The sequence below is a fragment of the Desmodus rotundus genome, chromosome 2 (genome assembly GCF_022682495.2).
Source record: "Desmodus rotundus isolate HL8 chromosome 2, HLdesRot8A.1, whole genome shotgun sequence".
Lineage (NCBI taxonomy): Eukaryota > Metazoa > Chordata > Mammalia > Chiroptera > Phyllostomidae > Desmodus > Desmodus rotundus.
The window spans coordinates 107469403-107494355 of record NC_071388.1 but is presented as its reverse complement, the minus strand read 5'-3'; the positions used below and the strand labels follow the sequence as shown (position 1 = coordinate 107494355).

At 40.1% G+C, this 24953-nt stretch overlaps 1 protein-coding gene across 4 annotated transcripts in view; it reads right to left on the bottom strand.

Moving 5' to 3' along the window:
• ACAD9 (acyl-CoA dehydrogenase family member 9) overlaps positions 1-21595 on the bottom strand; it is an 88051-nt gene extending 66456 nt beyond the window's left edge. For 2 of the 4 annotated variants that reach the window (XM_053918533.2, XM_045185853.3), the window contains exon 1: positions 21375-21595. In XM_053918533.2, coding sequence (XP_053774508.1) covers positions 21375-21521 — 147 coding nt within the window. In that variant the 5' untranslated portion in view covers positions 21522-21595. The remainder of the gene's footprint in view (positions 1-21374) is intronic. The other 2 variants (XM_024577892.4, XM_053918535.1) reach the window with 2 other exon arrangements.
• Between the last annotated feature and the right edge of the window lie 3358 nt (positions 21596-24953).

Sequence of the window (24953 nt, the reverse complement as noted above, 5' to 3'; positions counted from 1 at the left end):
AAAGAACCTGTGCACCCCAATGTTCATAGCAGCACAATTTACAATAGCCAAGTACTGGAAGCAACCTAAGTGCCCATCAGCAAATGAGTTGATCTAAAAACTATGGTATATTTACACAATGGATTTCTACGCAGCAGAGAGAAAGACGGAGCTTATACCCTTTGCAACAGCATGGATGAAACTGGAGAGCATTATGCTAAGTGAAATAAGGCCGGCGGTGAGGGACAAATACCATATGATCTCACGTTTAACTGGAACATAATCAACAAAAGAAAAAAGCAAACAAAATACAACCAGAGACACTGAGGTTGGGAACAGTCTAGCAGTGGCCAGGGGGGAGTAGGGTGGGGACAGTGGGGAGAAGGGTTTTCAGGAACTACTATAAAGGACACATGGACAAAATCGGGGGGGATGGTGGGGGTGGGGGAGGGAGGTTGGTTCTGCTGCGGTGGGGGGGAGGGAAGGGGAGAAAAGGCATACAACTGTAATTGAATAACAATAAAAATTAAAAAAAAGAAAGAAAATGAAAAATCTTCAGAAAATAAACTTAAAAGTGTAGAAATAAGTTATTTAAATGACAGAGAATTCAAGATTGCAGTTCTGGGGGGAAAAGAAAACAAGATACATGAAAACTCAGAAAGGCAGTTTAATGAACTCTGAAATAAAATCAATGAAAAAGGGGCTACTTTACCAAAAAGACTGAAATTACAGAAAAGAACCAAACAAATTCCGGAGCTGAAGAACTCAATAAAACAATTGAATATGAACCAGTGAGCTTAGGAAATAGAGAGGACCAGATGAAGAAAATAATTAGATATCAAAGACAGAAATCCAGAAATGACTCAGATAGAAGAAGAGATAGACTGGGGTCTAAAAAAAAAGAATAATAAATGAAATGAGTATACCAGGAAAAGAAAAAAAAGAGGAACAGAAAGCCTATTCAAACGAATAATCAGTGAGAACTTCCCAAACCTATGGAAAGAACTGGATACTCCAATCTAAGAAGGAAATAGAATATCATCTAATTATCTCAATCCAAAAAGGCCTTCTGCCAGGCACATGATATTAAAAATGTCAAAAATTAATGACAAAGAAAAAATTCTCAAGGCAGCCAGAAAAACGAAGCTGGTAACCCATAATGGAAATCCCATTAGGTTATCATCAAATTTTCCAACATAAACCCTACTAGTTAGGAGACAGTGGAATCAAATATTCAAATTATCAAAAGAGAGAAATCACCAATCAAGAATAATATATCCAGCAAAATCATTCCCTAGATAATGAAGGAGAAATAAAGACTTCCAGACATAAAGAAGCTGAGGGAATTTACCACCGCAAGACTTGCATTACAAGAAATACTAAACAGTGTTCTTCTACCTGAAACAAAAAGACAAAAAGATAAAAAACTATGAGTAATATGACTAAAAGACAGAAGAAAACTGCAACACTTGTTCAGAATAAGGTATTATACACTTAAATATGACACAGGGTTAAAGGAGTTAAAAATACTTATAAAATAAGACAATAGCTACTACAATTTGGAAATGAACACACAGCATTAAAAAAAAAGGAATCATTTATGACAAAAAACAATAAAAGGAGAGGGGGTAAAGCTGAATTTCCGAAAGGAAATGGATATAAGATGCAATGAGAAGAAAAAGAAATACTGTATGAGGTCTGTCTAGAAGGTATCTAGCCATGTAATGTGAAAAATAGAGACTTGTATTGAAGATACAAGATAGAAGAAACACTGTACATAGGACAATGATGCCTCAGTCCCCTCAAAGTAGGCACCTTTGGACCTCAGTTCTCCCAATCTCCATCAGCTGCCCCATTGTATTTTATTTTCAATTATATTTTATTGATTATGCTATTATAGTTGTTCTGATTTGCCCCCCTTTAATCCCTCCACTCAGCACCCCCTATTCCCTCAGGCAATCCCCCCACCATTATTCATGTCCATGGGTCACCTTACAAGTTCTTTGGCTACTCCATTTCCTATACTGTACTTTATATCCCCATGGCTATTCTGTAACTATCTATTTGTACTTCTTAATCCCCTCACCTCTTCACCCATTCATTCCCTCTCACTCCCCCTCCCCATTTGGCAACCTTCCAATAACTAACTTATTTTCTCTTGCTTTTAAAAATCTCTATCTTTAACCTTGGGCCTATTAATAATGATGTGTCTTGGGAGTGGACCTATTTGCATCCATTATAATTGGGAGTCTCTGCACTTCCAGGACTTGAATGTCTATTTCCTTCACCAAATTAGGAAAGTTTTTTTTCAACTATTTTTTCAGATAGATTTCCAATTTCTTGCTCTTTCTCTTCTCATTCTGGCACCTCTATGAGGCGAATCTTGGACCTCTTAATGTTGTCCCAGAGGTTGTTTATACTATCCTCATTTGGGGGGATCCTTTTTGATTCTTCTTGTTCTGTGTGGCTATTTTTTGCTTCCTTATGTTCCAAATACATTGATTTGATTCTCGGCTTTATCCATTCTGTTGTTTCCCTTTAAACTGTTCATTTCAATTAGTGTATCCGTTGTTTCTGACTGGATCTTTTTCATGCTGTTGAGGTCCTTGCTAAGTTACTTGAGTATCCTTACAAAGAGTGTTTTGAACTCTGCATCTAGTAGATTGCTTATCTCCATTGCACTTAGCTTTTCGGGAATTTTGATCTGTTCTTTCACTTGGACCATGTTTCTTTGTCTCTTCATTTTGGCAGCCACCCTGTGTTTATTTCTATGTATTAAGTAGAGTTGCTTTGACTCATGTCTTGGTCGTGTGGCCTAATGTAGTGGCTGTCCTGTAGGGTCAAGTGGCACAGCCTCCCCTATCACCCGAGCTGGGTATTCATAGTGCACCCTTCATGTGGGCTGAGTACACTCTCCTCTTGTAATTGAGCCTTGGTTGCTGTTGGCAGATCAATGGGAGGGATTTACCGAGGTCAGTCAGCTGCAAGGACTGGCTATGACCACTGATCACCAACCTCCACCCTCTGTGGAGGATCCGCTGTGCAGGGGTAGGGTGGTCTTGCTCCAATGTGGTCTGTAGCTACCCACTGTGCACATTTGCTCTGGGGTTTCTCAGATGGTGTAGTTCAAGGACAACTTCCAATGGTGTTTTGCCCAGGGCACCCTGCCTGAGCTGTAAAGAAATCTGAGATGGCTGCTATTTGTGCTAGGCATTGAGATTCCCAAGTGAAGCCAAGCTGTGACTCTAATGTGGCTGCTGCTAGGGCTCACTGAAGCCAGCTCTTGCTTGTTTGATAGGATTTAGGAGCCAAGACCAGCCTTTCTTATGGAAAAGCAGCTTGGGTGGGCCTGTAAATTGGGTGGGGTAGAGCTTCTGTGGATTTGGAAGGTGGGTCACTCCAGGTTGATGGAATCTCAGATACCGGCTCTGTCAGGGGAGAGCTCCGCAAAGTAACAATGGCCTCTGCGGGCCAAAATACCAGACACTTCAGTCTCTCCCTGTATTCCACTGGTGCCCTTCAAGCTGCCACCCCAGTGCTGGAGCTCAGAGGGAGCAAATCTGAATAGGTGAGTCTGTGTGTGGGTTGTCCAAGGGGAACTGCTTAAGGCTATAGCAACCTCCTCTACCAACTCATTTCCCACTCACTGGTTTTCGCAGCCATAAGTTGAGGGGACTTATCTTTCTGGCACTGGAATCCTGGGCTGGGGCCCTTTTGTGGGTCTGGGACTCCTCGCTTCCGAGATATCCCTCCCAAATTTATATTTACATGGGTGTAGAGTCAGCCCGCTGCTCATCCATGACCCTCCTACCAGTCTGAAAGAATGTGGTTTCTTCAATTCTGTAATTTTCAGACTTCGACTCAACTCAATTTCATAGTTGTCAGACTTCCACTCAACTTGATTTTTGACATTCCTGAGTGATGGTCGTTCTATATTTTAGTTGTAATTTTGATGTGGTTGTGCGAAGAGGCGAGCCATGTCTGCCTATGTCACCATCTTGACTGAAAGCTAAAACTGCCCCATTGTATTTTCCTGAATCTCATTGATGGTCTGAAATCTCTTTCCTTGCAAAGGTGATTTTAGTTTTGGGAGAAGCCAGAAGTCACAGGGTGCCAAATCTGGGCTGGTGGGGGGCGGGGGGTAAGTCACCAGGATGATTTGATGTTCTACGAAAAAACTCTGCATGAGATGTGATGCATGAGCTGGCATGTTGGCGTGATGAAGCTGCCAATCACCAACCAGTTACCCATAGCTGTCGCCTTCTCAACCAAAGAAATAGTTCCTGCAGAGCAATATTCAAGTTTAATGCAAAATTTGATGCAGATTTGTGGCTCTACTCACTCAAAGTCATTTTGAATGCAATGGCCACACAGTATACATGCTCATTAAATGACATCTACTGTCCCCACTGACTAGTACAGTGAAGTCATCATTGTTCACACATGCGCATTGTAGTCCTCTCTCCTTGGCTGCCAGGTTACAATGATATCACGCCAAGTGTTCTTGTTATATTAACAATAGTTGTACTTTTTCCAGAGAGACTTTTTCTCATATATGTGAAACTTTCTTCTACATAAACCTAATAGGTTTCTTCCCACAAACAATATCTAGAACTGAGACACTTTACATAAAAAAAGAGAAAAAAATATCATATAATACCACCAAATTTAAGTAACAGAACACAAGGGAAAAGTAACAATGAATACATGGAGCTACTGGAAAACAAAAAGTAAAATGACTATATTATATGTCAATAATTACCCTGAATATAAATAAACTGAACTCCAATAAAATGACACAGAGTAGAAGGTCGGATCAAAAAAAAAAACACCCACCAAACATGCAGCCTTCAGACAATATATCTCAGCTGCAAAAACAAACACAGACTCAAAGTGAAAGAGTGAAAGATGATACTCCAAGCAAACAGTATCCAGAGAAAAGTAGATGTAGCTGTATCTATATCTGACAAAATAGATTTTAAGATAAAAAAGGTAACAAAAGACTAAGATGGACATTTGATAATGATACAGGGGACAATACATTAAGAAAGCATAACACATTAATATACATGTACCCAATCTGGGAGGACCAAAATACATAGAATAACTAAGAACAAAAGGGAAAAACTGACAAAAAACAATTATAGTACGGGACCTAAATACCCCATAATACAAATAGATCATTCAAACAGAAAATCAATAATATCAGCCTTAAATGACATATTAGAGCAAATGGATATAAACAATATTTACAGAGCCCTTTACCCCAAAACCCCAGATTACACATTCTTCTCTAGGGCACATGGATCATTCTCAAGGAGAGACCATATATTGGGACACAAAACGAGCCTCAACAATTTAAGAAGACAGAAATCATACCAAGCATATCCTCCAACCACAGTGCTTTGAAATTGGAAACCAACTGAAAAAAGAAAGTGGGAACAACCACAAGTATGTGGATATTAAACAACATACCACTAAACAATGACTAGGTCAAAGAAGTAGTAAAAAAGATCAAAAGTTACAGAGACAAATAAGGATGACAATACAACACACCAAATTTGGGGGAGACAGCAAAAGCATTAATAACAGGGAAGTGTATAGCTTCACAACCTGCCTTAAAAAACAAGAAAAGTCTCAAATAAAGAAACCTAACATTCACCTTGAAAAACTAGAGAAAAAAGAACAAAGCCCAAAGTCAGTAAAAGGCAGAAATAATAAAAACTGTAGCAGAATTAAACAAATAGGAAACAAAAGACAATAGAAAAAATTAATTAAAGAAATTGTTCTTTGAAAAAATTAATAAAATTCACAAACCTCGGGTTAGACTCACTAAGGAAGAGAGAGCAAAGACTCAAATAAATACAATTGGAAGTGAATGAGAAGTCACTACAGGTATCACAGAAATATATAGGATTATACAAGAATTCTATGAGGTGATATGCCACTAAATTCAATAACCTACAAGAAATGGACAAGCTCTTAGAAATACTATAACCATCCTAGTCTGAATCACAAATAACTGGAAATTCTAAATAGACAGATCAACAGTGAGGAAATAGAAGCAATCATAAAAAATAAAACCCCAAAGAGTCAAAGTCCAGGACTACAACGATTCAGTAGTGACTTCTACCACACATTCGAAGATTTAATACCTGTCCTTCTCAAACTCTTCCAAAAAAACTGAAGAGGCAATACTTCCTAACTCCTTTTCTGAGGCCAAGGTAACTGTGATACCAAAACCTGGCGAGAATAACACACACAAAAAAATTATAGACTGATATCTCTGATGAATACAGATGTAAATCCTAGACAAAATACTAGCAAATCAAATATACATTAAACACAATACATAACGATCAAGTGTTTATTCCAGGGGCACAAGAATGGTTTAACATACTTAAATCGATCAATGTAATACACGTTAACAAAATAAAGGATAAAAATCATATGATCATATCAATAGATGGAGAAAAAACACTTGATAAGATACAACATCTATTTATGATTAAAACACTCAATAAAATGGGTATAGAACGAAAGTACCTCAACATACTACAGGCCATATATGACAAACCCTCAGCCAATATCATACTCAATGGAGAAAAAAAATGAAAACTTTTCCTCTAAAGTCATGAACAAGACAAGGATGAACACTCTCACCACTGTTATTCAAAACTGTACTAGAAGTCCTAGCCACAGCCATCAAGCAAGAGAAACAAATAAAAGGTATCCAAATTGGGACTAGGAAAGTAAAACTGTCACTTTTACTGATGATGTAATTGTTTGTGTAGAAAACCCTAAAACTCACCCAAACAACTATTAGAAACGATAAAAAAATACAGTAAAGTTGCAGGATACAAAAACCCATTGTGTTCCTACATACAAACAATGAAATTTCAGAAAAAGAAATGAAAATAACAATTCTACTTGGAATTGCAACAACAAAAAAATACCTAGGACAAAACTTAATTTAACAAAGTGACTTCCAGCCAAGATGGAAGCATATAGATACACAGTGCCTTCTTGTACAACCAAGAGAAGGACAACAACAACTTTAAAAACAAAAAACAACCGTAACTGCCAGAAAATCAAACTATATGGAAGTCAAACAACCAAGGAATTAAAGAAGAAACATTCATCCAGACCGGAAGGAGGGGGTGGAAACAGGGAGCCAGGGCAGAGAGGATGCAGAGCAAAGGGGCAGGCAGCTGGCGGTCCCACATTTGTGTGCAGATAAACCAGGAGAAACAAATGGGGAGCAAGATAGACCACGCAACAAAGGGTTCCAGTGTGGGAAAAGAAAGCCTCAAAACCTCTGGCTGTAAAAACCTGTGAGGGCTGTGGCGGTGGGAGAAACTCCCAGCCTCACAGGAGAGCTTTCAGAAGAAACCCATGAGGTCCTAGAACATAAACAAAACTACCCACCTGGGAAATTAGGCACCAGAAGGGCCTAATTTGCTTCTGGGTAGCGGAAGAAGTGACCGAAAGCCAGAAGACAGCCAAGCAAGCGGCATTATTCCCTCTCTTACCCCCTCCCCCATATACAGCACCACAAAGCAGTGAAGTGGGTTGCCCTGCCTTGGTGAATACCTAAACTCCACCCCTTACAATGTAACAGGGTAGAGACAAAGAAACATGGCCGGAATGAAAGAACAGATCAAAACCCCAGAAAAAATACAACTAAGGGACAAACAGACAGCCAACTTATCAGATGCAAAGTTCAAAACTCTGGTAATCAGGGTGCTCACAGAAATGGTTGTATGGTTGCAAAATAGAGGGAAAACTGAAGGTTACAAAAAGTGAAACGAAGGAAAATATACAGGGAACCAGAAGGGAAGGAAATCAGGACTCACATTAATGATTTGGACCAGAAGGAAGAAATAAACATTCAACCAGAACAGAATGAAGAAACATGAATTCAAAAAAATGAAGAGAGGCTTAGGAACCTCTGGGACAACTTTAAACGTTCTAACATCCCAATCATAGGAGTGCCAGAAGAAGAAGAGGAAGAGCAAGAAATCAAAAACTTACTTGAACAAGTAACAAAGGAGAACCTCCCCAATGTGGCAAAGGAAATAGACTTCCCAGAAGTCCAGGAAGCTCAGAGAGTCCCAAAGAAGTTGGACCCACGGAAGCACACACCAGGGCACATCATAATTACATTACCCAAGATTAAAGATAAGGAGAGAATCTTAAAAGCAGCAAGAGGAAAGGAGACAGTTACCTACAAAGGAGTTCCCATAAGACTATCAGCTAATTTCTCACAAGAAACCTTGCAGGCAAGAAGGGGCTGGAAAGAAGTATTCGAAGTCATGAAAGGCAAGGACCTACATCCAAGATGACTCTATCCAGCAAAGCTTTCATTTAGAATGGAAGGGCAGATAAAGTGCTTCCCAGATAAGGTCAAATTAAAGGAGTTCATCATCACCAAGGCCTTATATGAAATGTTAAAAGGACTTATCTAAGAAAAAGAAGATCAAAAATATGAATACTAAAATGACAACAAACTCATAACTATGAACCACCGAACCTAAAAAAACAAAACCAAAAATGAACTAAGCAAACTAGAACAGGAACAGATTCACAGAAATGGAGCTCACATGGAGGGTTATCAGCGAGAAGGAGGAGGGAGGAGAATGGAAGAAAAGGTACAGGGAATAAGAAGCATAAATGGTAGTAATAAAATACACAGCCGGAAGTTAAGAATAGTATAGGAAATGGAGATGCCAAAAAATTTATATGTACCTCCCATGGACATGAACTAAGGGGGGTGGGAGGGATTACTGGTGGGAGGGGCGGTACAGATCGGAAGGTAATAAAGGGGAGAAAAAAAGTGGGACAGTTGTAATAGCATAATCAATAAAATATATTTACAAAAACAAAGTAAAGGGTCTATACATTGAAAACTATGAAGACATTATTAAAAGAAAACTGAAGTCACAAAGAAATGGGAAAATATTCATGGATTGAAAGAATCAACAGAGTTATAATGGCCATATTTCCCAAAGCAATATACAGAATAAATGCAATACCCATTAAAATCCAAATGAATTTTTTTAAAATAAAGAGAATAAAGAGTCATGAAATTTGTATGAAACCACAAAATACCCTGAATAGCCAAGGGGATCCTGAGGAAAAAAAGAACAAAACTGGAAGTATCCCACAACCTAACTTCAAATTATACTACAAAGTGACAACAATCAAAAAATCATGGTATTCGCAGATAAAGACACTCAGACCAATGGAACATAATTGAGAGCTCAGAAATAAATCCAGAGATATATAGTCAAATAATTTTCAACCAAGGAACAAAAAACATACACTTCTGGAATAAAGCCTCTTCAGTAAATGATGCTGGGAAAATTGGAAAACCATATACAAAATGACACCAGACTGCTATTTTTACCATAGACAAAAATTAACTTAAAATGTATCAAAGACCTAAATATAAGACCCAAAACAATATATAGAAGAAAACATAGGTACAAAACTTATGGACCTTGGTCTCAGGGAGGATTTTATAACTTTAACCCCAAAGGCAAGGGAAGTAAAGGCAAAAATAAATGAATTGGACTATATCAAACTAAGAAGCTTCTGCATAATAAAAGAAGCCATTAACAAAACAAAAAGGCTACCAACTGGATAGGAGGAGATATTTGCAAATAATACCTCTGATAAAGAGCTAACACCCAAAATATGGATATTTAAAAGTTCATAGAACTCCACAACAATAAAATCCAATTAAAATTGGGTGGAACCATGAACAGACATCTCTCCCAAGAAGACATACAAACGGGGATCCTAAAAAACCAGAATTATCTTCTGAAGGGCAGGACCCTTGAAGTGTAGGCTTCCCCTCACTAAATAAGTGTTCTAGGAACCCATCTGTAGCAGTGTGCCATCTGGTGGTGTTGTGAGAGGCTGTGTTTGACTTCAGTGAATTTTGTTAAAGGCTTTCAAGGTGTTTGCGCATTTCATGAGAGGTGATTTACAAGCACACACATGCCCACACCACACTGCATGCTCAGCAGTTCTTGACAAAAATGGCATGACCCCTGTGCCCCACCCTCCCTATTCATCCAATCTTGTCCCAAGTGACTTTTTTTGTTCCCAAGATGAAAAAAGTCCTCAAAGGTAAATGTTTTGCCAATGTGGAAGAGGTAAAAAAAACAACAAAAGCACTAAAAAGCATCAAAATTGATGAGTTCAAAACTGTTTTGAACAGTTGAATAAAGTCTTGACACGTGTTTTGCATCAAATGGAAAGTACTTTGAAGGTGACTAAAGTTTAAACAAGTAAGAATAAATGCACAATTTCTTAAAATAAATTCTGTGTTTTGAGCACCTCTCCCTCTTATATATGAAAAGATGCTCAACTCACTAGCTATTAGGGAAACACAAATCAGAACCACAATGAGGTAACTCCTCATACCTGCAAGAAGGACTACAATCAACAAGAAAATAACAACTGTTGGAAAGGTTGTGGAGAAAAAGGAACCTTCATTCACTGCTGGTGGGAATACACTCCTGCTGTCTAAAACCATTTTGCCTTCCCCCTCCAACCTATCACAAAAAAGAGTAGGTAGAAGCTGTGAATACCAGGATACCTCCTGGAAGAGGAAACCCACCAACAAAGGAACCACCAACACATAACAACAGAAAAAGGTGAAGGAGGGAGTGGAAGCCAAACTAACTCAACCCAGGACCTATCTGGAAATACAAATAAACAGTGGAGAAATTACTCAGAAGAAACAACTGAACAAGAGCAAGAGAAAAGCCTCAGAACCTTGTACACACGGAAGAACCACTTCCAACACAACCTGCACAACAGAAAAGAAGAGGTAGGGAACAGAATGACCCTCAGTAAACCAGCTGGTGGGTAGGACCCAGCAAAGAAAGACCCAACAATAACCAAAAACCAAAGACATACACAGAGCCAAAATAAACCACAGCCCAAGATCAGTAGGATCGGGAAATCAAGGAGACTATAACCACTGAATCTCACAGGTATTCTACCAGAGAAGATTACAACATAAATCCAGTGGGTAAGAACAGAGCAACTTAAGAAGCAGAGGCTAACAGGAAGAGTCTCACAAACAATGGGAAGACAAAGAAACAATCCCCAAATGAAAGGAGGAAGTCTCAGAAACAATGCTAAATGAAAAAGAGGCAAGTCAACTATCAGATACTGAATTCAAAGTACTGGTTATAAGGAAGCTTAATGAGCTCACACAGAATTACCAAAAACTAAAGGGAAATTACAATGAACCCAATGAATTCTATCAAAATGAAAAAGGAAAGATAAACTATCAACAAAGGACAAGAGGAAATAAAGAATACAATTTCAGAACTGAAGAACACAGAAGAAGGAATCAAAAGCAGGCTAGATGAAGCAGAGGATGGGATCAGTGAGCTGGAGGACAACGTAGGAAAAAAAAAACAACCCCAGAAAGAGCAAGAAAAGGAACAGAGGCTCAGAAAAGAAACAAGAGGGATTAAGGGAAATGCAGAACAACATGAAATATAATAATATTCATATAATAGGAATAACACAAGAAGAAGAAGAAGAGCAAGGTATAGAAAACCTGTTTGAAAAAGTAATAATGGAAAATTTCCCTAAATTGATAAAAGAGAAAAACTCACACGAACCCAGGAAACACGGAGAGTCCCAATCAAGAGGAAACCAAAGAGGCCCACTTCAAGACACATCATAATTAAAATGGCAAAATTCCAAGACAAAGAGAGAATCTTAAAGGCAGGAAGGGAGAAAAGGGAGTAACATACAAGGGGGCCCGATAAGGTTAGCAGCTGACTTCTCAATGGAAATACTCCAAGCCAGAAGAGAATGGCAAAAATTTTCCAAGTAATGAGAACCACAGGCCTGCAACCAACACTACTTTACCCAGCAAAGCTCTCAATCAAGATAGAAGGCCAAATAAAGAGCTTCCCAGACAAAAGAAGTCTAAACGAATACACCTCCACCAAACCAGCTCGGCAAGAGATGCTAAAGGGACTGCTTTAAGGAAAGGAAGGAAAAGAGAAAGAGAGAGGAACACAGGTAGGAATAAAGGCAATGAATAACTACCTATCGATAATAACCTTAAACGTAAATGGATTAAATGCTCCAATCAAAACACATAGAATAGCTGAATGGATAAGAAAGCCTGGCCCACACACATACTTCCTACAAGACACCCACCTCAGAACAAAACACCCACAAAGACTGAAAGTGAAGGGCTGGAAACAAATTTTCCAAGCAAACGGACAAGAAAAAAAAAGCCGGGGTATCAATATTCATATGGGACCAACACACTTCAAATAAAGGGCCATAAAACGAGACCCAGAAGGTCACTTCAAAATACTCAAAGGAAGAATCCGCCAAGAAGACATAAACATTGTAAATATATATATATATACACCCAATATAGTAGCGCCCAAATACATTAAGAAAATCTTGGAGACTTCAAGAAAGATATTGACAGCAACACTATTATAGTAGGAGATTTTAACACCCCACTGTCAAAGATGGACAGATCTTCCAAACAAAATATCAACACAGATATTGTGCCATTAAACAAGACCCTAGATGAAATGGACTTAACTGATGTATATAGAGCCTTTCATAACAAAGAAGCAAAATACACATTCTTTTCTTTTTTTTTTTAATTTATTGATTATGCTATTACAGTTGTCCCATTCCCCCCCCCCACTACACTCCATCCTGCCCACCCCCTCCCTCCCACATTCGCCCCCTATAGTTCATGTCCATGGGTCATACTTATAAGTTCTTTGGCTTCTACATTTCCTACAGTATTCTTACCCTCCCCCTGTCTATTTTCCACCTATCATCTATGCTACTTATTCTCTGTACCTTTCCCCCCCTCTTCCCCTCCCACTCCCCTATTGACAACCCTCCTTGTGATCTCCATCTCTATGATTCTGTTCCTGTTCTAGTTGTTTGCCTAGTTTGCTCTTGTTTTTGTTTTAGGTGTGGTCATTAATAACTGTGAGTTTGCTGTCATTTTTACTGTTCCTATTTTTGATCTTCTTTTTCTTAGGTAAGTCCCTTTAACATATAAGGGCTTGGTGATGATGAACTTCTTTAACTTGACCTTATCTGAGAAGCACTTTATCTGCCCTTCCATTCTAAATGATAGCTTTGCTGGATACAGTAATCTTGGATGTATGTCCTTGCCTTTCATGACTTGGAATACTTCTTGCCAGCCCCTTCTTGCCTGTAAGGTCTCTTTGGAGAAATCAGCTGACAGCCTTATGGGAAGACCTTTGTAGGTAACTGTCTCCTTTTCTCCTGCTGCTTCTAAGATTCTCTCCTTCTCTTTCATCTTGGGGAATGTAATTATGATGTGCCTTGGTGTGTTCCTCCTTGGGTCCAGCTTCTTTGGGACTCTCTGAGCTTCCTGGACCTCCTGGAAGTCTATTTCCTTTGCCAGACTGGGGAAGTTCTCCTTCATTATTTGTTCAAATAAGCTTTCAATTTTTTGTTCTTCCTCTTCTCCTTCTGGCACCCCTATAATTTGGATGTTGGAACATTTCAAGATGTCCTGGAGGTTCCTAAGCCTCTCCTCATTTTTTTGAATTCTTGCTTCTTCATTCTTTTCTGGTTGGATGTTTCTTTCTTCCTTCTGGTCCACACCGTTGATTTGAGTCCCAGTTTCCTTCGCATCACTATTGGTTCCCTGTACATTTTCCTTTGTTTCTCTTAGCATAGGCTTCATTTTTTCATGTGGTTTTCGAACAGATTCAACCAATTCTGTGAGTGTCTTGATAACCAGTGTTTTGAACTGTGCATCCGATAGGTTGGCTATCTCTTCGTCGCTTAGTTGTATTTTTTCTGGAGCTTTGAAGTGTTCTGTCATTTGGGCCCCCTTTTTTTTTTTCTTGGTGCATGTGTTACTTTAAGGGGGGGAGCCTTAGGTGTTCCCGGGGCGGGGTAACGCTGGTTGCTGAGCAGTGATGCTGTAGGTGGGGGAGGGGCCGAGAGGGAGCAATGGCGCCCGCTCCCCTCTCCACCGGACTTCTATCATTCACTCCGATACCCAGAATCAAACTGGGCCCCTCTGGTGCTGGTTCCCAAGTGGGTGGGCTTGTGCACGCCGTTGGTCCCTGTGGGTCTCTCTAAAGACCTCTCCCATGAGGCTGGGAGTCTCTCCTGCTGCTGCCCCAACCCCCACGGGTGTTTTCAATCAGTGGTTTGAGGCTTTATTTTCCAGAGCTGGAGCCCTGGGTTGCGCAGTCTGCTTTGCTCCCCCCCGTTCGCCCGGTTTATCTGTGTGCGAATGTGGGGCCCCGGAGTGCTACCCACCGCTCTGCCTGCCCCGTTCTCCGCCACTCTGAGTCCGGCCCTCTCAGCCTATCTGCGCAAATATGGGGCTGCAGGGGTCTGCTAGTGGTCAGACTGCCTGACCCGTTCGTCCCACACTCCGCCAGTCTCCGTCCCGTCTCGGTCCCGCCATGGCAACGCGAGTCCTCTCCGCCCTGGCTGCCTGTCTCCACCCCTCCTACCTGTCTGGATGAATGTTTATTTTTTATTTCCTTGGTGTCGGACTTCCTTGCCGTTCGATTTTCTGTCAGTTCTGGTTGTGCGAGGAGGCGCAGTGTGTCTACCTACACCGCCATCTTGGTTACCTCCCAAAATACACATTCTTTTCAAAAGCACATGCAACATTTTCAAAGATAGACCACATCATAGGACACAAAACAAGCCTCAACAAGTTCAAGGAAATTGATTTCATATCAAGCATTTTCTCTGATCACAAGGGACTGGAACTAGAAACAAATCTCAAGGAAAATACCCCGAACACTAAAAAACATGAAGATTGAAAAGCATGCTATTAAACAATGAACGGGTCAAAAATGAGATTAGGGAAGAAATCAAAAAGTTTCTGGAAACAAAGGAAAATGAACTCTTAACAATCTGAAACCTATGGGACAAGGCAAAGGCAGTCCTCAGAGGGAAGTTCATAGCGATACAGGCCTACCTAAAAAGAATAGAAACACCTCAAATAAACACCCTAACCCTACACCTACAAGAACTCGAGGAACCACAACCAAGACAACCCAGAGCAAGTATAAATACAGAAATAACCAAGATCAGAGCAGAAATAAACAATATAGAGACTAAAAGCACAATTATAAAGATCAACGAATCCAGCAGCTGGTTCTATGAAAAGAGAAGCAAAATCAACAAGCCTCTAAGCAGACTCATCAAGAAAAAGAGAGGACCCAAATAAACACAATCAAAAATGAAAGAGGAGGGACAACTAATACCATAGAAATACAAAGGATTGTCAGAAATTACTACAAAGAACTGTATGCGAAGAAATGTGAAAATCTAGATGAAATGTGAAAATCTAGAGAAAAGTATAACCGTGAAAACTCAATGAAGAAGAAGCAGAAAGCCTGAACAGACCAATAACACCTGATGAAATTGAAACAGTAATTCAAAAGCTTCCGACACACAAAAGCCCTGGACCAACAGTTTCACAGGAGAATTCTACAAAGCATTTAAGGGGGAGCAAACCCCCATCCTCCACAGATTATTTCAAAAAATTCAAGAGGATGGAAGACTCCCAAACTCCTTTTATGAAGCCAGCATCATCCTAATACCAAAACCAGATAAAGACACGACGAAGAAAGAAAACTTCAGGCCAATATCGCTGATGAACATAAATGCTAAAATCCTCAACAAAATATTGGCAAAATGCACCCAGCAATACGTTAAAAAGATCGTACACCATGATCAAGTGGGATTCATCCCAGGGATGCAAGGATAGCACAATATTGGCAAATTAGTAAACATAACACACCACATCAACAACAGCAAAGACAAAAATCACATGATCATATCAATAGATGCAGAAAAAGCATTTGATAAGGTACAGCACCCATTTCTGATAAAAACACTCAGCAAAGTGGGAATACAGGGAGCATTGCTCAACATAATAAAAGCCATGCATGAGAGACCTACAGCCAACATCATACTCAATGGACAAAAACTTAGAGCTTTCCCACTAAGATCAGGAACAAGACAAGGATGCCCTCTCTCACCACTCCTATTCAACATAGTATTGGAAGTCCTAGCCACAGCAATCAGACAAGAAAAAGAAATAAAATGACATCCAAATTGGAAAGGAGGACGCAAAACTGTCACTGTTTGCAGATGACATGACAGTGTACAGGGAAAATCCTATAGACTCCACCTAATAAATGAATTTTACAAAACAGATGGATACAAAGTCAATACTCAGAAATCAAAGGCAGTCCTGTACACCAACAATGAAATATCAGAAACAGAAATCAGGAAAAATATCCCATTTGACATAGCAACAAGAAAAATTAAAGTACCTAGGAATAAACCTAACCAAGGAGGTAAATGACCTGTACTCAGAAAACTACACAACACTGAAGAAAGAAATTAAGGAAGACACAAACAAATGGAAACATGTACCATGTTCATGGATTGGAAGAATTAACATTATCAAAATGGCCATGCTACCCAAAGCGATTTATACATTCAATGCAATCCTATTAGAGTACCCATGACATACTTCACAGATATAGAACAAATATTTTAGAAATTCATATGGAACCATAAACGACCACAAATAGCTGCAGCAATTTTGAGAAAAAAGAACAAAGCAGGAGGGATCACAATACCTGATATCAAACTGTGTTACAAGGCCACTGTAATCAAAACAGCCTGGTACTGGCATAAAAACAGGCACATAGACCAATGGAACAGAATAGAGAGCCCAGAAATAAACCCAAGTCTCTATGGTCAATTAATATTTGACAAAGGAGGCAGAAGCCTAAAATGGAGCAAAAAGTAGCCTCTTCAACAGATGGTGTTGGGAGATCTGGACAGCTATGTGCAAAAAAATGAAACTTGATCGCCAACTTACACCATACATAACAATAAATTCAAGGTGGATAAAAGACTTAAATATAAGTCATAACACCATAAAAGTCCTCGAGGAAATCATTGGCAGGAAAATCTCAGACATTCCACGCAGCAACATCCTCACAGACACGTCCCCTAAAGCAAGGGACATAAAGGAAAGAATAAACAAATGGGACCTCATCAAAATAAAAAGCTCCTGTGTGGCTAAAGAAAACAGCATTAAAATGAAAAGAGAACCAACAGTATGGGAAAACATATTTGCCAATGATACCTCAGACAAGGGCCTGATCTCCAAAATATATAAAGAAGTCACACAACTCCACTCCAGAAAGACAAACAACCCAATTAAAAAATGGGCAAAGGACTTGAACAGACACTTCTCCAAGGAAGACATACAGAGGGCCCAGAGACATATGAAAAGATGCTCAGCATCACTAGTCATCAGAGAGATGCAAATTAAAACCACAATGAGGTACCATCTCACACCAGTCAGAGTGGCCAACATAAACAAATCCAGAAACAAATGTTGGAGAGGATGCGGAGAAAAGGGAACCCTAGTGCACTGTTGGTGGGAATGCAGACTGGTGTGGCCACTGTGGAAAACAGTTATGGAATGTCCTCAGAAAACTGAAACTGGAACTGCCTTTTGACCCAGCAATTCCACTGCTGGGATTATACACTAAGAGCCCTGAAACACCAATCCAAAAGAACCTGTGCACCCCAATGTTCATAGCAGCACAATTTACAACAGCCAAGTACTGGAAGCAACCTAAGTGCCCATCAGCAAATGACTGGATCAAAAAAAACTATGGTATATTTACACAATGGAATTCTATGCAGCAGAGAGAAAGAAGGAGCTCCTACCCTTTGCAACAGCACAGATGGAACTGGAGAGCATTATGCTAAGTGAAATAAGCCAGGTGGTGAGGGACAAATACTATATGATCTCACCTTTAACTGGAACATAATCAACAGAAGAAAAAAGCAAACAAAATATAACCAGAGACATTGAAGTTAAGAACAATCTAACAATAGCCACAGGGGAGGGGAGAAGGGACAGTGGGGAGAAGGGTTTTCAGGAACTACTATAAAGGACACACAGACAAAACCAAGGGGGAGGGTGGAAGCAGGGGAGGGAGGTGGGTTTGTCTGGGGTGCGGTAGAGGGGTGGGGGGGAAATGCAGACAACTGTAACTGAACAACAATAAAATAATTAAAAAAAAAACAATGAGTTTACTAAGAAATTTTAAGGGTGTTCAGTGGTATTGTCAGTAAAAATATGGAGATGCAGCTAGTGTGTAGAATCTTACCCAGTCACAATGAAGTATATACTCGTACATACCTTATTCTTTTTTTTTTAATTTTTATTGTTATTCAGTTACAGTTGTCTGCCTTTTCTCCCCATCCCTCCACCCCTCCCCACCGCAGCCGATACATACCTTATTCTTAATAGTTCTATTCTTAACTGTATAACCAACAGAAATATGTCTATGTCGTCATCAAAAAAGTACTAGAATATTTATGTTCATAGCACCACTATTTATAAAAGCCAAATTCTAGAACTACCCAAGTGCTTTGGCACAAGAAAATGGGTAAATAAATCATAGTATATTCATGCAGTAGGACACTAAAGAATAAATAATGTGTAATTGCACGCAACAGGGATAAATCTCACAGGGTACAGGAAGCCAGTATTTATACTACAGAATCTGTTGTAGGAAATTACAAAGCAGGCCATACTAATCTACACCAGTAATTTTTAACCTTTTTTATCTCATGGCACACATAAACTAATTACTAAAATTCTATAGCACACCAAAAAAATATCTTGTTTTTTGTCAATTTGATAAATACATAGGTATACTTTAGGTACACTGGATGGCTATTGTTGTGTTGGCTGTTCTAATTATTTTATTTGACAGTGTAAGGGAAAAGAGGTCAGTGGCCTTGACTAAAAAGTAGGTATTGCATGTTTTAAAAATTGCTGTAGGCACACCAGTTGAAAATTGCTGGTCTAGGCTGTTGTAAATAGGAAAGTGCCAGTGACAGGGATGGGGCAGTGGAAGCTTTCAGGTGGTGATACTGTTCTGTTCTTGGTCCAAATGATGGTTACATGAGTCTGTGCTCACTGTGAATTTTCACCAGCTATACATTTATGAATTTATAAATTGTGCGCTTTCTCTAGGAAAAAAAATTTAAAAAGATATATGCACTCCTTTGTTCACTGCAGCATTATTCACATTGGCCAAGACATGAAACCGACATAGGTGTCCTTTGATAGAGGATTGGATAAAGCAAATGTGGTACATGTGTACAACGGCATACTACTCAGCCATAAGGAAAGATGAAATACTCCCATTTACAACAACACGGAAGAATCTTGAGAATATCATGCTAAGCCAAATAAATCAGACAGAAAAAAACAAGAACCATGATTTTACCCATATGTGTGATATAAAACTGAAAGCAACAAATGAAGAAACAAACTCACAGACACCGACAACAGCATGGTGGTTACAAGAAGGAAAGGGGCTGCAGGGAACTAGAAGAGTGAAGGAGATCTAATATATGGTAATGGAAGGAGAGACTATACTTGGGTGGTGAGCACATAATGCAATATACGAATGATGTATTAGAGAACTGTACTCTTGAAACTTATCTTATTAGCTAATGTCACTCCAAACAAATTAATAAAATGTTTATATAAATTGTATTTAATATAAATTTCATATAAAAATTTAATATTAATTTATATTTATTAAAATAAATAAAACTCAAGATCCCAACTGGGCTACCTGAAAACACTGGCTAATATTAGAGGTCAAGGAGCCAAGAAGAACCCACAAAGATGACTGAAAAGGATCAGCCACTGAAATAGATAGAAAAAGAGAGACTGTTTTTTTAGAAGCCAGGAGTGATTAACTGTATCAGATGCCAGTGACGAGTCAACTAAGATAAGGACTGAGAACAGACTTTTAGATTTGACCACACGAAGGTTACTATTGACTTTCCTGAGTTCAGTACAGGTGATTTTTAAAGACAAAAGCCTAAATGATATGAGTTCAAGATACAGCAGAGAGGGAACAACTAATGATGTAGATGAGAAAGGAGAGAATTACTGGATCAATGCCCTTAAGTAGGTGAGAAGATATGGGGTCTGGTGAGGCAGCTGGCTTTTGGTAGGAGTAGACAGTTTACGCATAGTAAAAGAATGTAGACTACATGGGCACAGGTGCAGGAAAGAGAGGGTAAATATGGTAGTGAAAGTTGTCATCTGATAGAATGTATTTTCTCAGTAAAATAGGAAGCAAAGCAAAGAAGCATGAAAGACCTGTGTTCTTTCTTTATATGCTGCTTGGAGGTGTGAGGTCCCAAGATAGTACACCACACAGCCTCAGGTTGTGGGGAAAATAGTTTCCTAAACTTTAAATACCTAGCTTTGCACTTCCTAGCAGGGCAAATCACTCTTTGTCTGAGTCTCTGTTTCTGCACTGGTAACGCCTGATAACCTTAGAGGAATGTTCTAAAGAGAAACCAGGGAATAACTCCTTCAGTAATAGAGTATGAGCCTAGAATTGAATCAAGCTCAAAGCACTGTACACAAACTTTTTATTTGGTTTGCAGGGCACCTTTGGGTGGGGACGAGTACTGTTTTTACACCTCTTTTGTAGATTATCACACTGAGGTACAGGGAGGTGAAGTGACTAGCCCAAGGTCACAAGACTAGTAAGTGTCACAAGCATTAACTACTTATTGTGATTCCTTCTGCATCTGCACAGTTTAAAAAGCACTTTAAAAAGCATGCACTATGTATCTCATTAGGGCTTTACAAAACACAACCGTGAAGCAGGACCATTTTAAGGCTTAAAGAACTGAGGCTCAGTCACAGAGCTAAAGTCAAATTCAAGTCTTCCTACTGTAAGAGGGTTTTTGAATGCTTAATAACCAAGCTGTAACTATTGGGTAAGAGCTGGGTTATTACTGGGTAGTAACACCCGTGGAAGGCATGTGGTGAGGTGGTATGGGGAAGCAGCCAGACTTCTGAGGAAAATGAACGGCAGGGTGAGGTTCTGGGACTTTGCTGTGAATGCCTAGGGTCCACTGGAAGCTGACTCCAATCTGTATTTGGGATTCGGGAAGGAAGTCCCGCAAATCCGGGGGCCAGAACGCTGAAGTGAGCGTTGCATCGCCTCGCCTAATGTTTCCCAAAATGACCTGACAAGAATTAGCTGTAACACTTGTCAAATCCACATTTTCTCAGGGGCCCCTACCCTAGAAAGACTCTTCCTCTTCCCTGGAAAAAATTACATGATCTAGTGGGACTCAGGAATCTGGAATTTTAGTACGCCCAGCCCCTCGGGTGTATTTGTCAAGCAGGTGTAAGGACAAGGACAAAGCTCTACCTCAGTCTTTCCTGGTAAGAGCAACAAGCAGCAGGCAGAGAGCAAGGGTCGGCCCACGTGCAACGTTACCTTCTCGATTTTGCCCAGGAAGAGCTCCTTGGCGAAAGCGCGGGTTTGCGGACAGGTGCGCAGCGAACGGCGGCTCCCCGGGTAGGCCAAGAGAGCCGGCCAGGCACGCACCGCTGTGGTGCACAGGAAAAGCCGGCAGCCGTGCATGCTGCCCGAAATCCCCGGACACTTCCTCAACGCCACCTCCTCCTAAGCGCCTCAGTCACGTGCACCTGGTTTGCGCCTGCCGATGACGCCACTAGTCTTCGCCGACCAGCCGGCCGCCCCAGCGTTTGCGCTTCCTCCCCGCCCCCCACCCCTGCCCCGGGGAAATGGGCGAGGCGAGGTCGCCGCCATCTTGATGGTTTCACCTTCACGCTTGGTGGTGGGGGCGTGTAAGATTTTGTTTTAAAATACCAATGGTTGTTTGGGGAAACGCAAGCCAAAGGACATTCTCTGGAGCACTGGTACGTACGGGGCGGCTTCGTTGCCTCTCCTTACCGCCCTGTCTCCTGTGAAGAGGACGCGGTAAAACTAAAGAAAAAGCAAAGGAATGGGGAAATTTCACGGTATTAGTTATCTCTGGAGGCGAACCCTCACATGGGTAATATCACGGTTTTGAAGTGGATTGTGGATTCCTGAGGATTCATTTTGTTTTGATTCATAGTTTACATATATGTTACATGTTTTTTAGGAAGAGAAAAGAAAAGGGATGGTCTCCCAGAAAGAGGTCTGATAAGACCCTGTGAGTTACAACTGTCCCTAGGAAACACCAACTTTAAAGGGCAGGCAGAAGAAGAGAAGCTGCAGAGAAGGGTCAAGTCGGGAAAGATGATAGGGAGGAGGAGGTACAGATATGCCCTGGAGAAGTGGGCAACCTAGTGGTCTTAAGTAGGCCTCCTACAGAAAGACTTTTCTCTCCTTTCCTTACCTGTCATTGTACTTTTACCTGTACTTGTACCCTGCACTTGCACAACATATTGGAAAATGCTTTCTGCGTCCATCATGAACTGCTGGAGAACAATGGGAACTCTCGTACACCCCCACTATGCCTGCCCGCTAAAAAGTAAATACTTGACATATGGGAAAGAACTCAAAACTTTACTGGTTGCAATTTATTTGCAATCGTCTTCTGCAATCTTTTTTTATTTTGTCTTGTTGATTATAAAGGTTTGTCTCCTGATTTCTTTTTTTAAAGATTTTTAAAATTTCTTTTTAGACAGAAGGGAAAGGAAGAAGAGAGGGAGAGAAACATCAATGTGTGGTTGCCTCTTATGAGCCCCCCTACTAGGGACCTGGCTGGTAACCCAGGTATATGCCCTGACTGGGAATCAAACTGGCAGCCCTTTGCTTCGCAGGCCTGGGCTCAATTCACTGAGCCACACCAGCTAGGGCTATTTCCTAATTTCTTCATCAGCATTCAACATTGCAAGAAGGCATTCCGAAATCACTGCCCTTTTGAAATAACCTGGGGGTGGGGCGAGGTGGCAGGGGAGAAACAAGGAAAAACGGTATTGTAAAATGGGTTTCACTCTTGAGCTGGTATACATTTTTGCCAAAACGAACGCCAAGGCAATCAAGTCATCTAATGTGTCACTTCCTGTTTAGTGTACAGAGAACTCCCTAAGTTAGGCAAGTAAGACATTCAGTGGCAGTTCCAAAACAAAAATTAGAAAAATTTAAGGCATAATTTCCAAGTACTCCTGTAGTGCGTACAGTGAAAAATGAGTTTTGGAGTTATACTACTTTGTCAGTTTCTAAGCTTCGTTTCCTCCTCTGTAAAAAATAAGAACACTTATTTCACAGGATTTGGGTAAGGACTGAGTAAAATTATCCATATGAAGCTAGCACAATGAATGAGCAGTTTTTCCTTTATAAAAATGAAAACTGGATACCCTCTGAGATTTCCATCTTATACATGAGTATTATAGCCTTTGAGATGAAGGATGCCATTTTTATTTTCTAATTATATTTTATTGATTATGCTATTACAGTTTTCTCAATTTTCCCCCCCTTTGCCTCCATCTACCCAGTAACCCTCTTCCCTCAGGCAATCCTCACACCATTGTTCATGTCCATGGGTGATATGTATAAGTTCTTTGGCTACTCCATTTCCCATACTGTATGTTACATCCCCCTGGCTATTCTGTAACTAACATTTGTACTTCTTAATTCCCTCACCTCTTCACCCATTCCCCCACAACCCCTCCCATCTGACAGTCATCAAATGTCCACCATATCCATGATTCTGTCTCTGTTCTTGTTTGTTCAGTTTGTTATTTAGATCCAACTGTTGATATATATGTATGTATATACATTGCATATGTATATATGTATATAAATATATATATGTTTATTGTTCATAGCTTTGATCTTCTTTTTCTTACGTAAGTCCCTTTAACATTTCATATAAGAAAGGTTTGCTGATGATGAACTCATTTAGTTTTTCTTGTCTGGGAAGCTCTTTATCTGCCCTTCCATTCTAAATAATATCTTTGCTGGGTAGAGCAATCTTGGCTGTAGGTGCCCTGCTTTGAATATTTCTTGCCAATCCCTTCTAGCCTGCAAAGGTTCTTTTGAGAAACCAGCTGACAGTCTTATGGAGATGCCCCTGTAGATAACTAAGTGCTTTTCTCTTGCTGCTTTAAGATTCTCTCTTTAGCTTTAACCTTTGGCATTTTAATTATGATATGTTTTGGAGTGGGCTTCTTTGCATCCATCTTGTTTGAGACGTTCTGTGCTTCCTGAACTTGCATATCTATTTCCTTTACCAAATTAGGGAAGTTTTCCTTCATATTTTTTCAAATAGATTTCCAATTTCTTGCACTTTCTCTTCTTCTGGCAGCCCTATGATGGGAATGTTTGAATACTCAAAGTTGTCCCATAGGTTGTTTACACTATCTTTGTGGGGTTTTTTTTTTTTTTTTGGAGGAGGGGTGGATTCTTTTTTCTTCTTTGGAAAAAATTTTTTGTATTCTTTTGGATTCTTGATCTGATCACTTATGCTTTGCTTCCTTATGTTCCAAATCATTGATTTGATTCTCAGCTTCATCCATTCTAGTGTTGTTTTTCTATAAATTGTTCTTTATTTCAGTTAGTATATCCTTTGATTCTGACTAGATCTTTTTTATGCTGTTCAGGTCCTCACTAAGTTCCTTGAGCACCCTTACAACAAGTGTTTTGAACTCTGCATCTGATAGGTTGCTTATCTCTATTTTGTTTAGTTCTTTTTCTGGAGTTTGGATCTGTTCTTTCATTTGGGTTGTGTTTATTTTTCTCTTTATTTTGGCAGCCTCCCTGTTTTAGATAGAGCTGCTATGATTCCCTCTTGATATCATGGCCTAATGTTGTAGGTGTCTTGTAGGGTCCTGTGGCACAGCCTCCCCTATCACCCAAGCTGAGTACTTGAAATGCACCCTTTGTGTGGGCTGAGTACACCCTCCTCCTAGAGTTGAGCCTTGATTACTCTTGGCAGGTCAATGGGAGGAATTTACCCAGGTCATTCAGCTGTAAGGACTGGCTGTGACCACTGACCACTACCCTTTGCCCTCTATGGCGGATCAGCTGTGCAGAGGCAGGATGTGGTGCTCTGATGTGGTC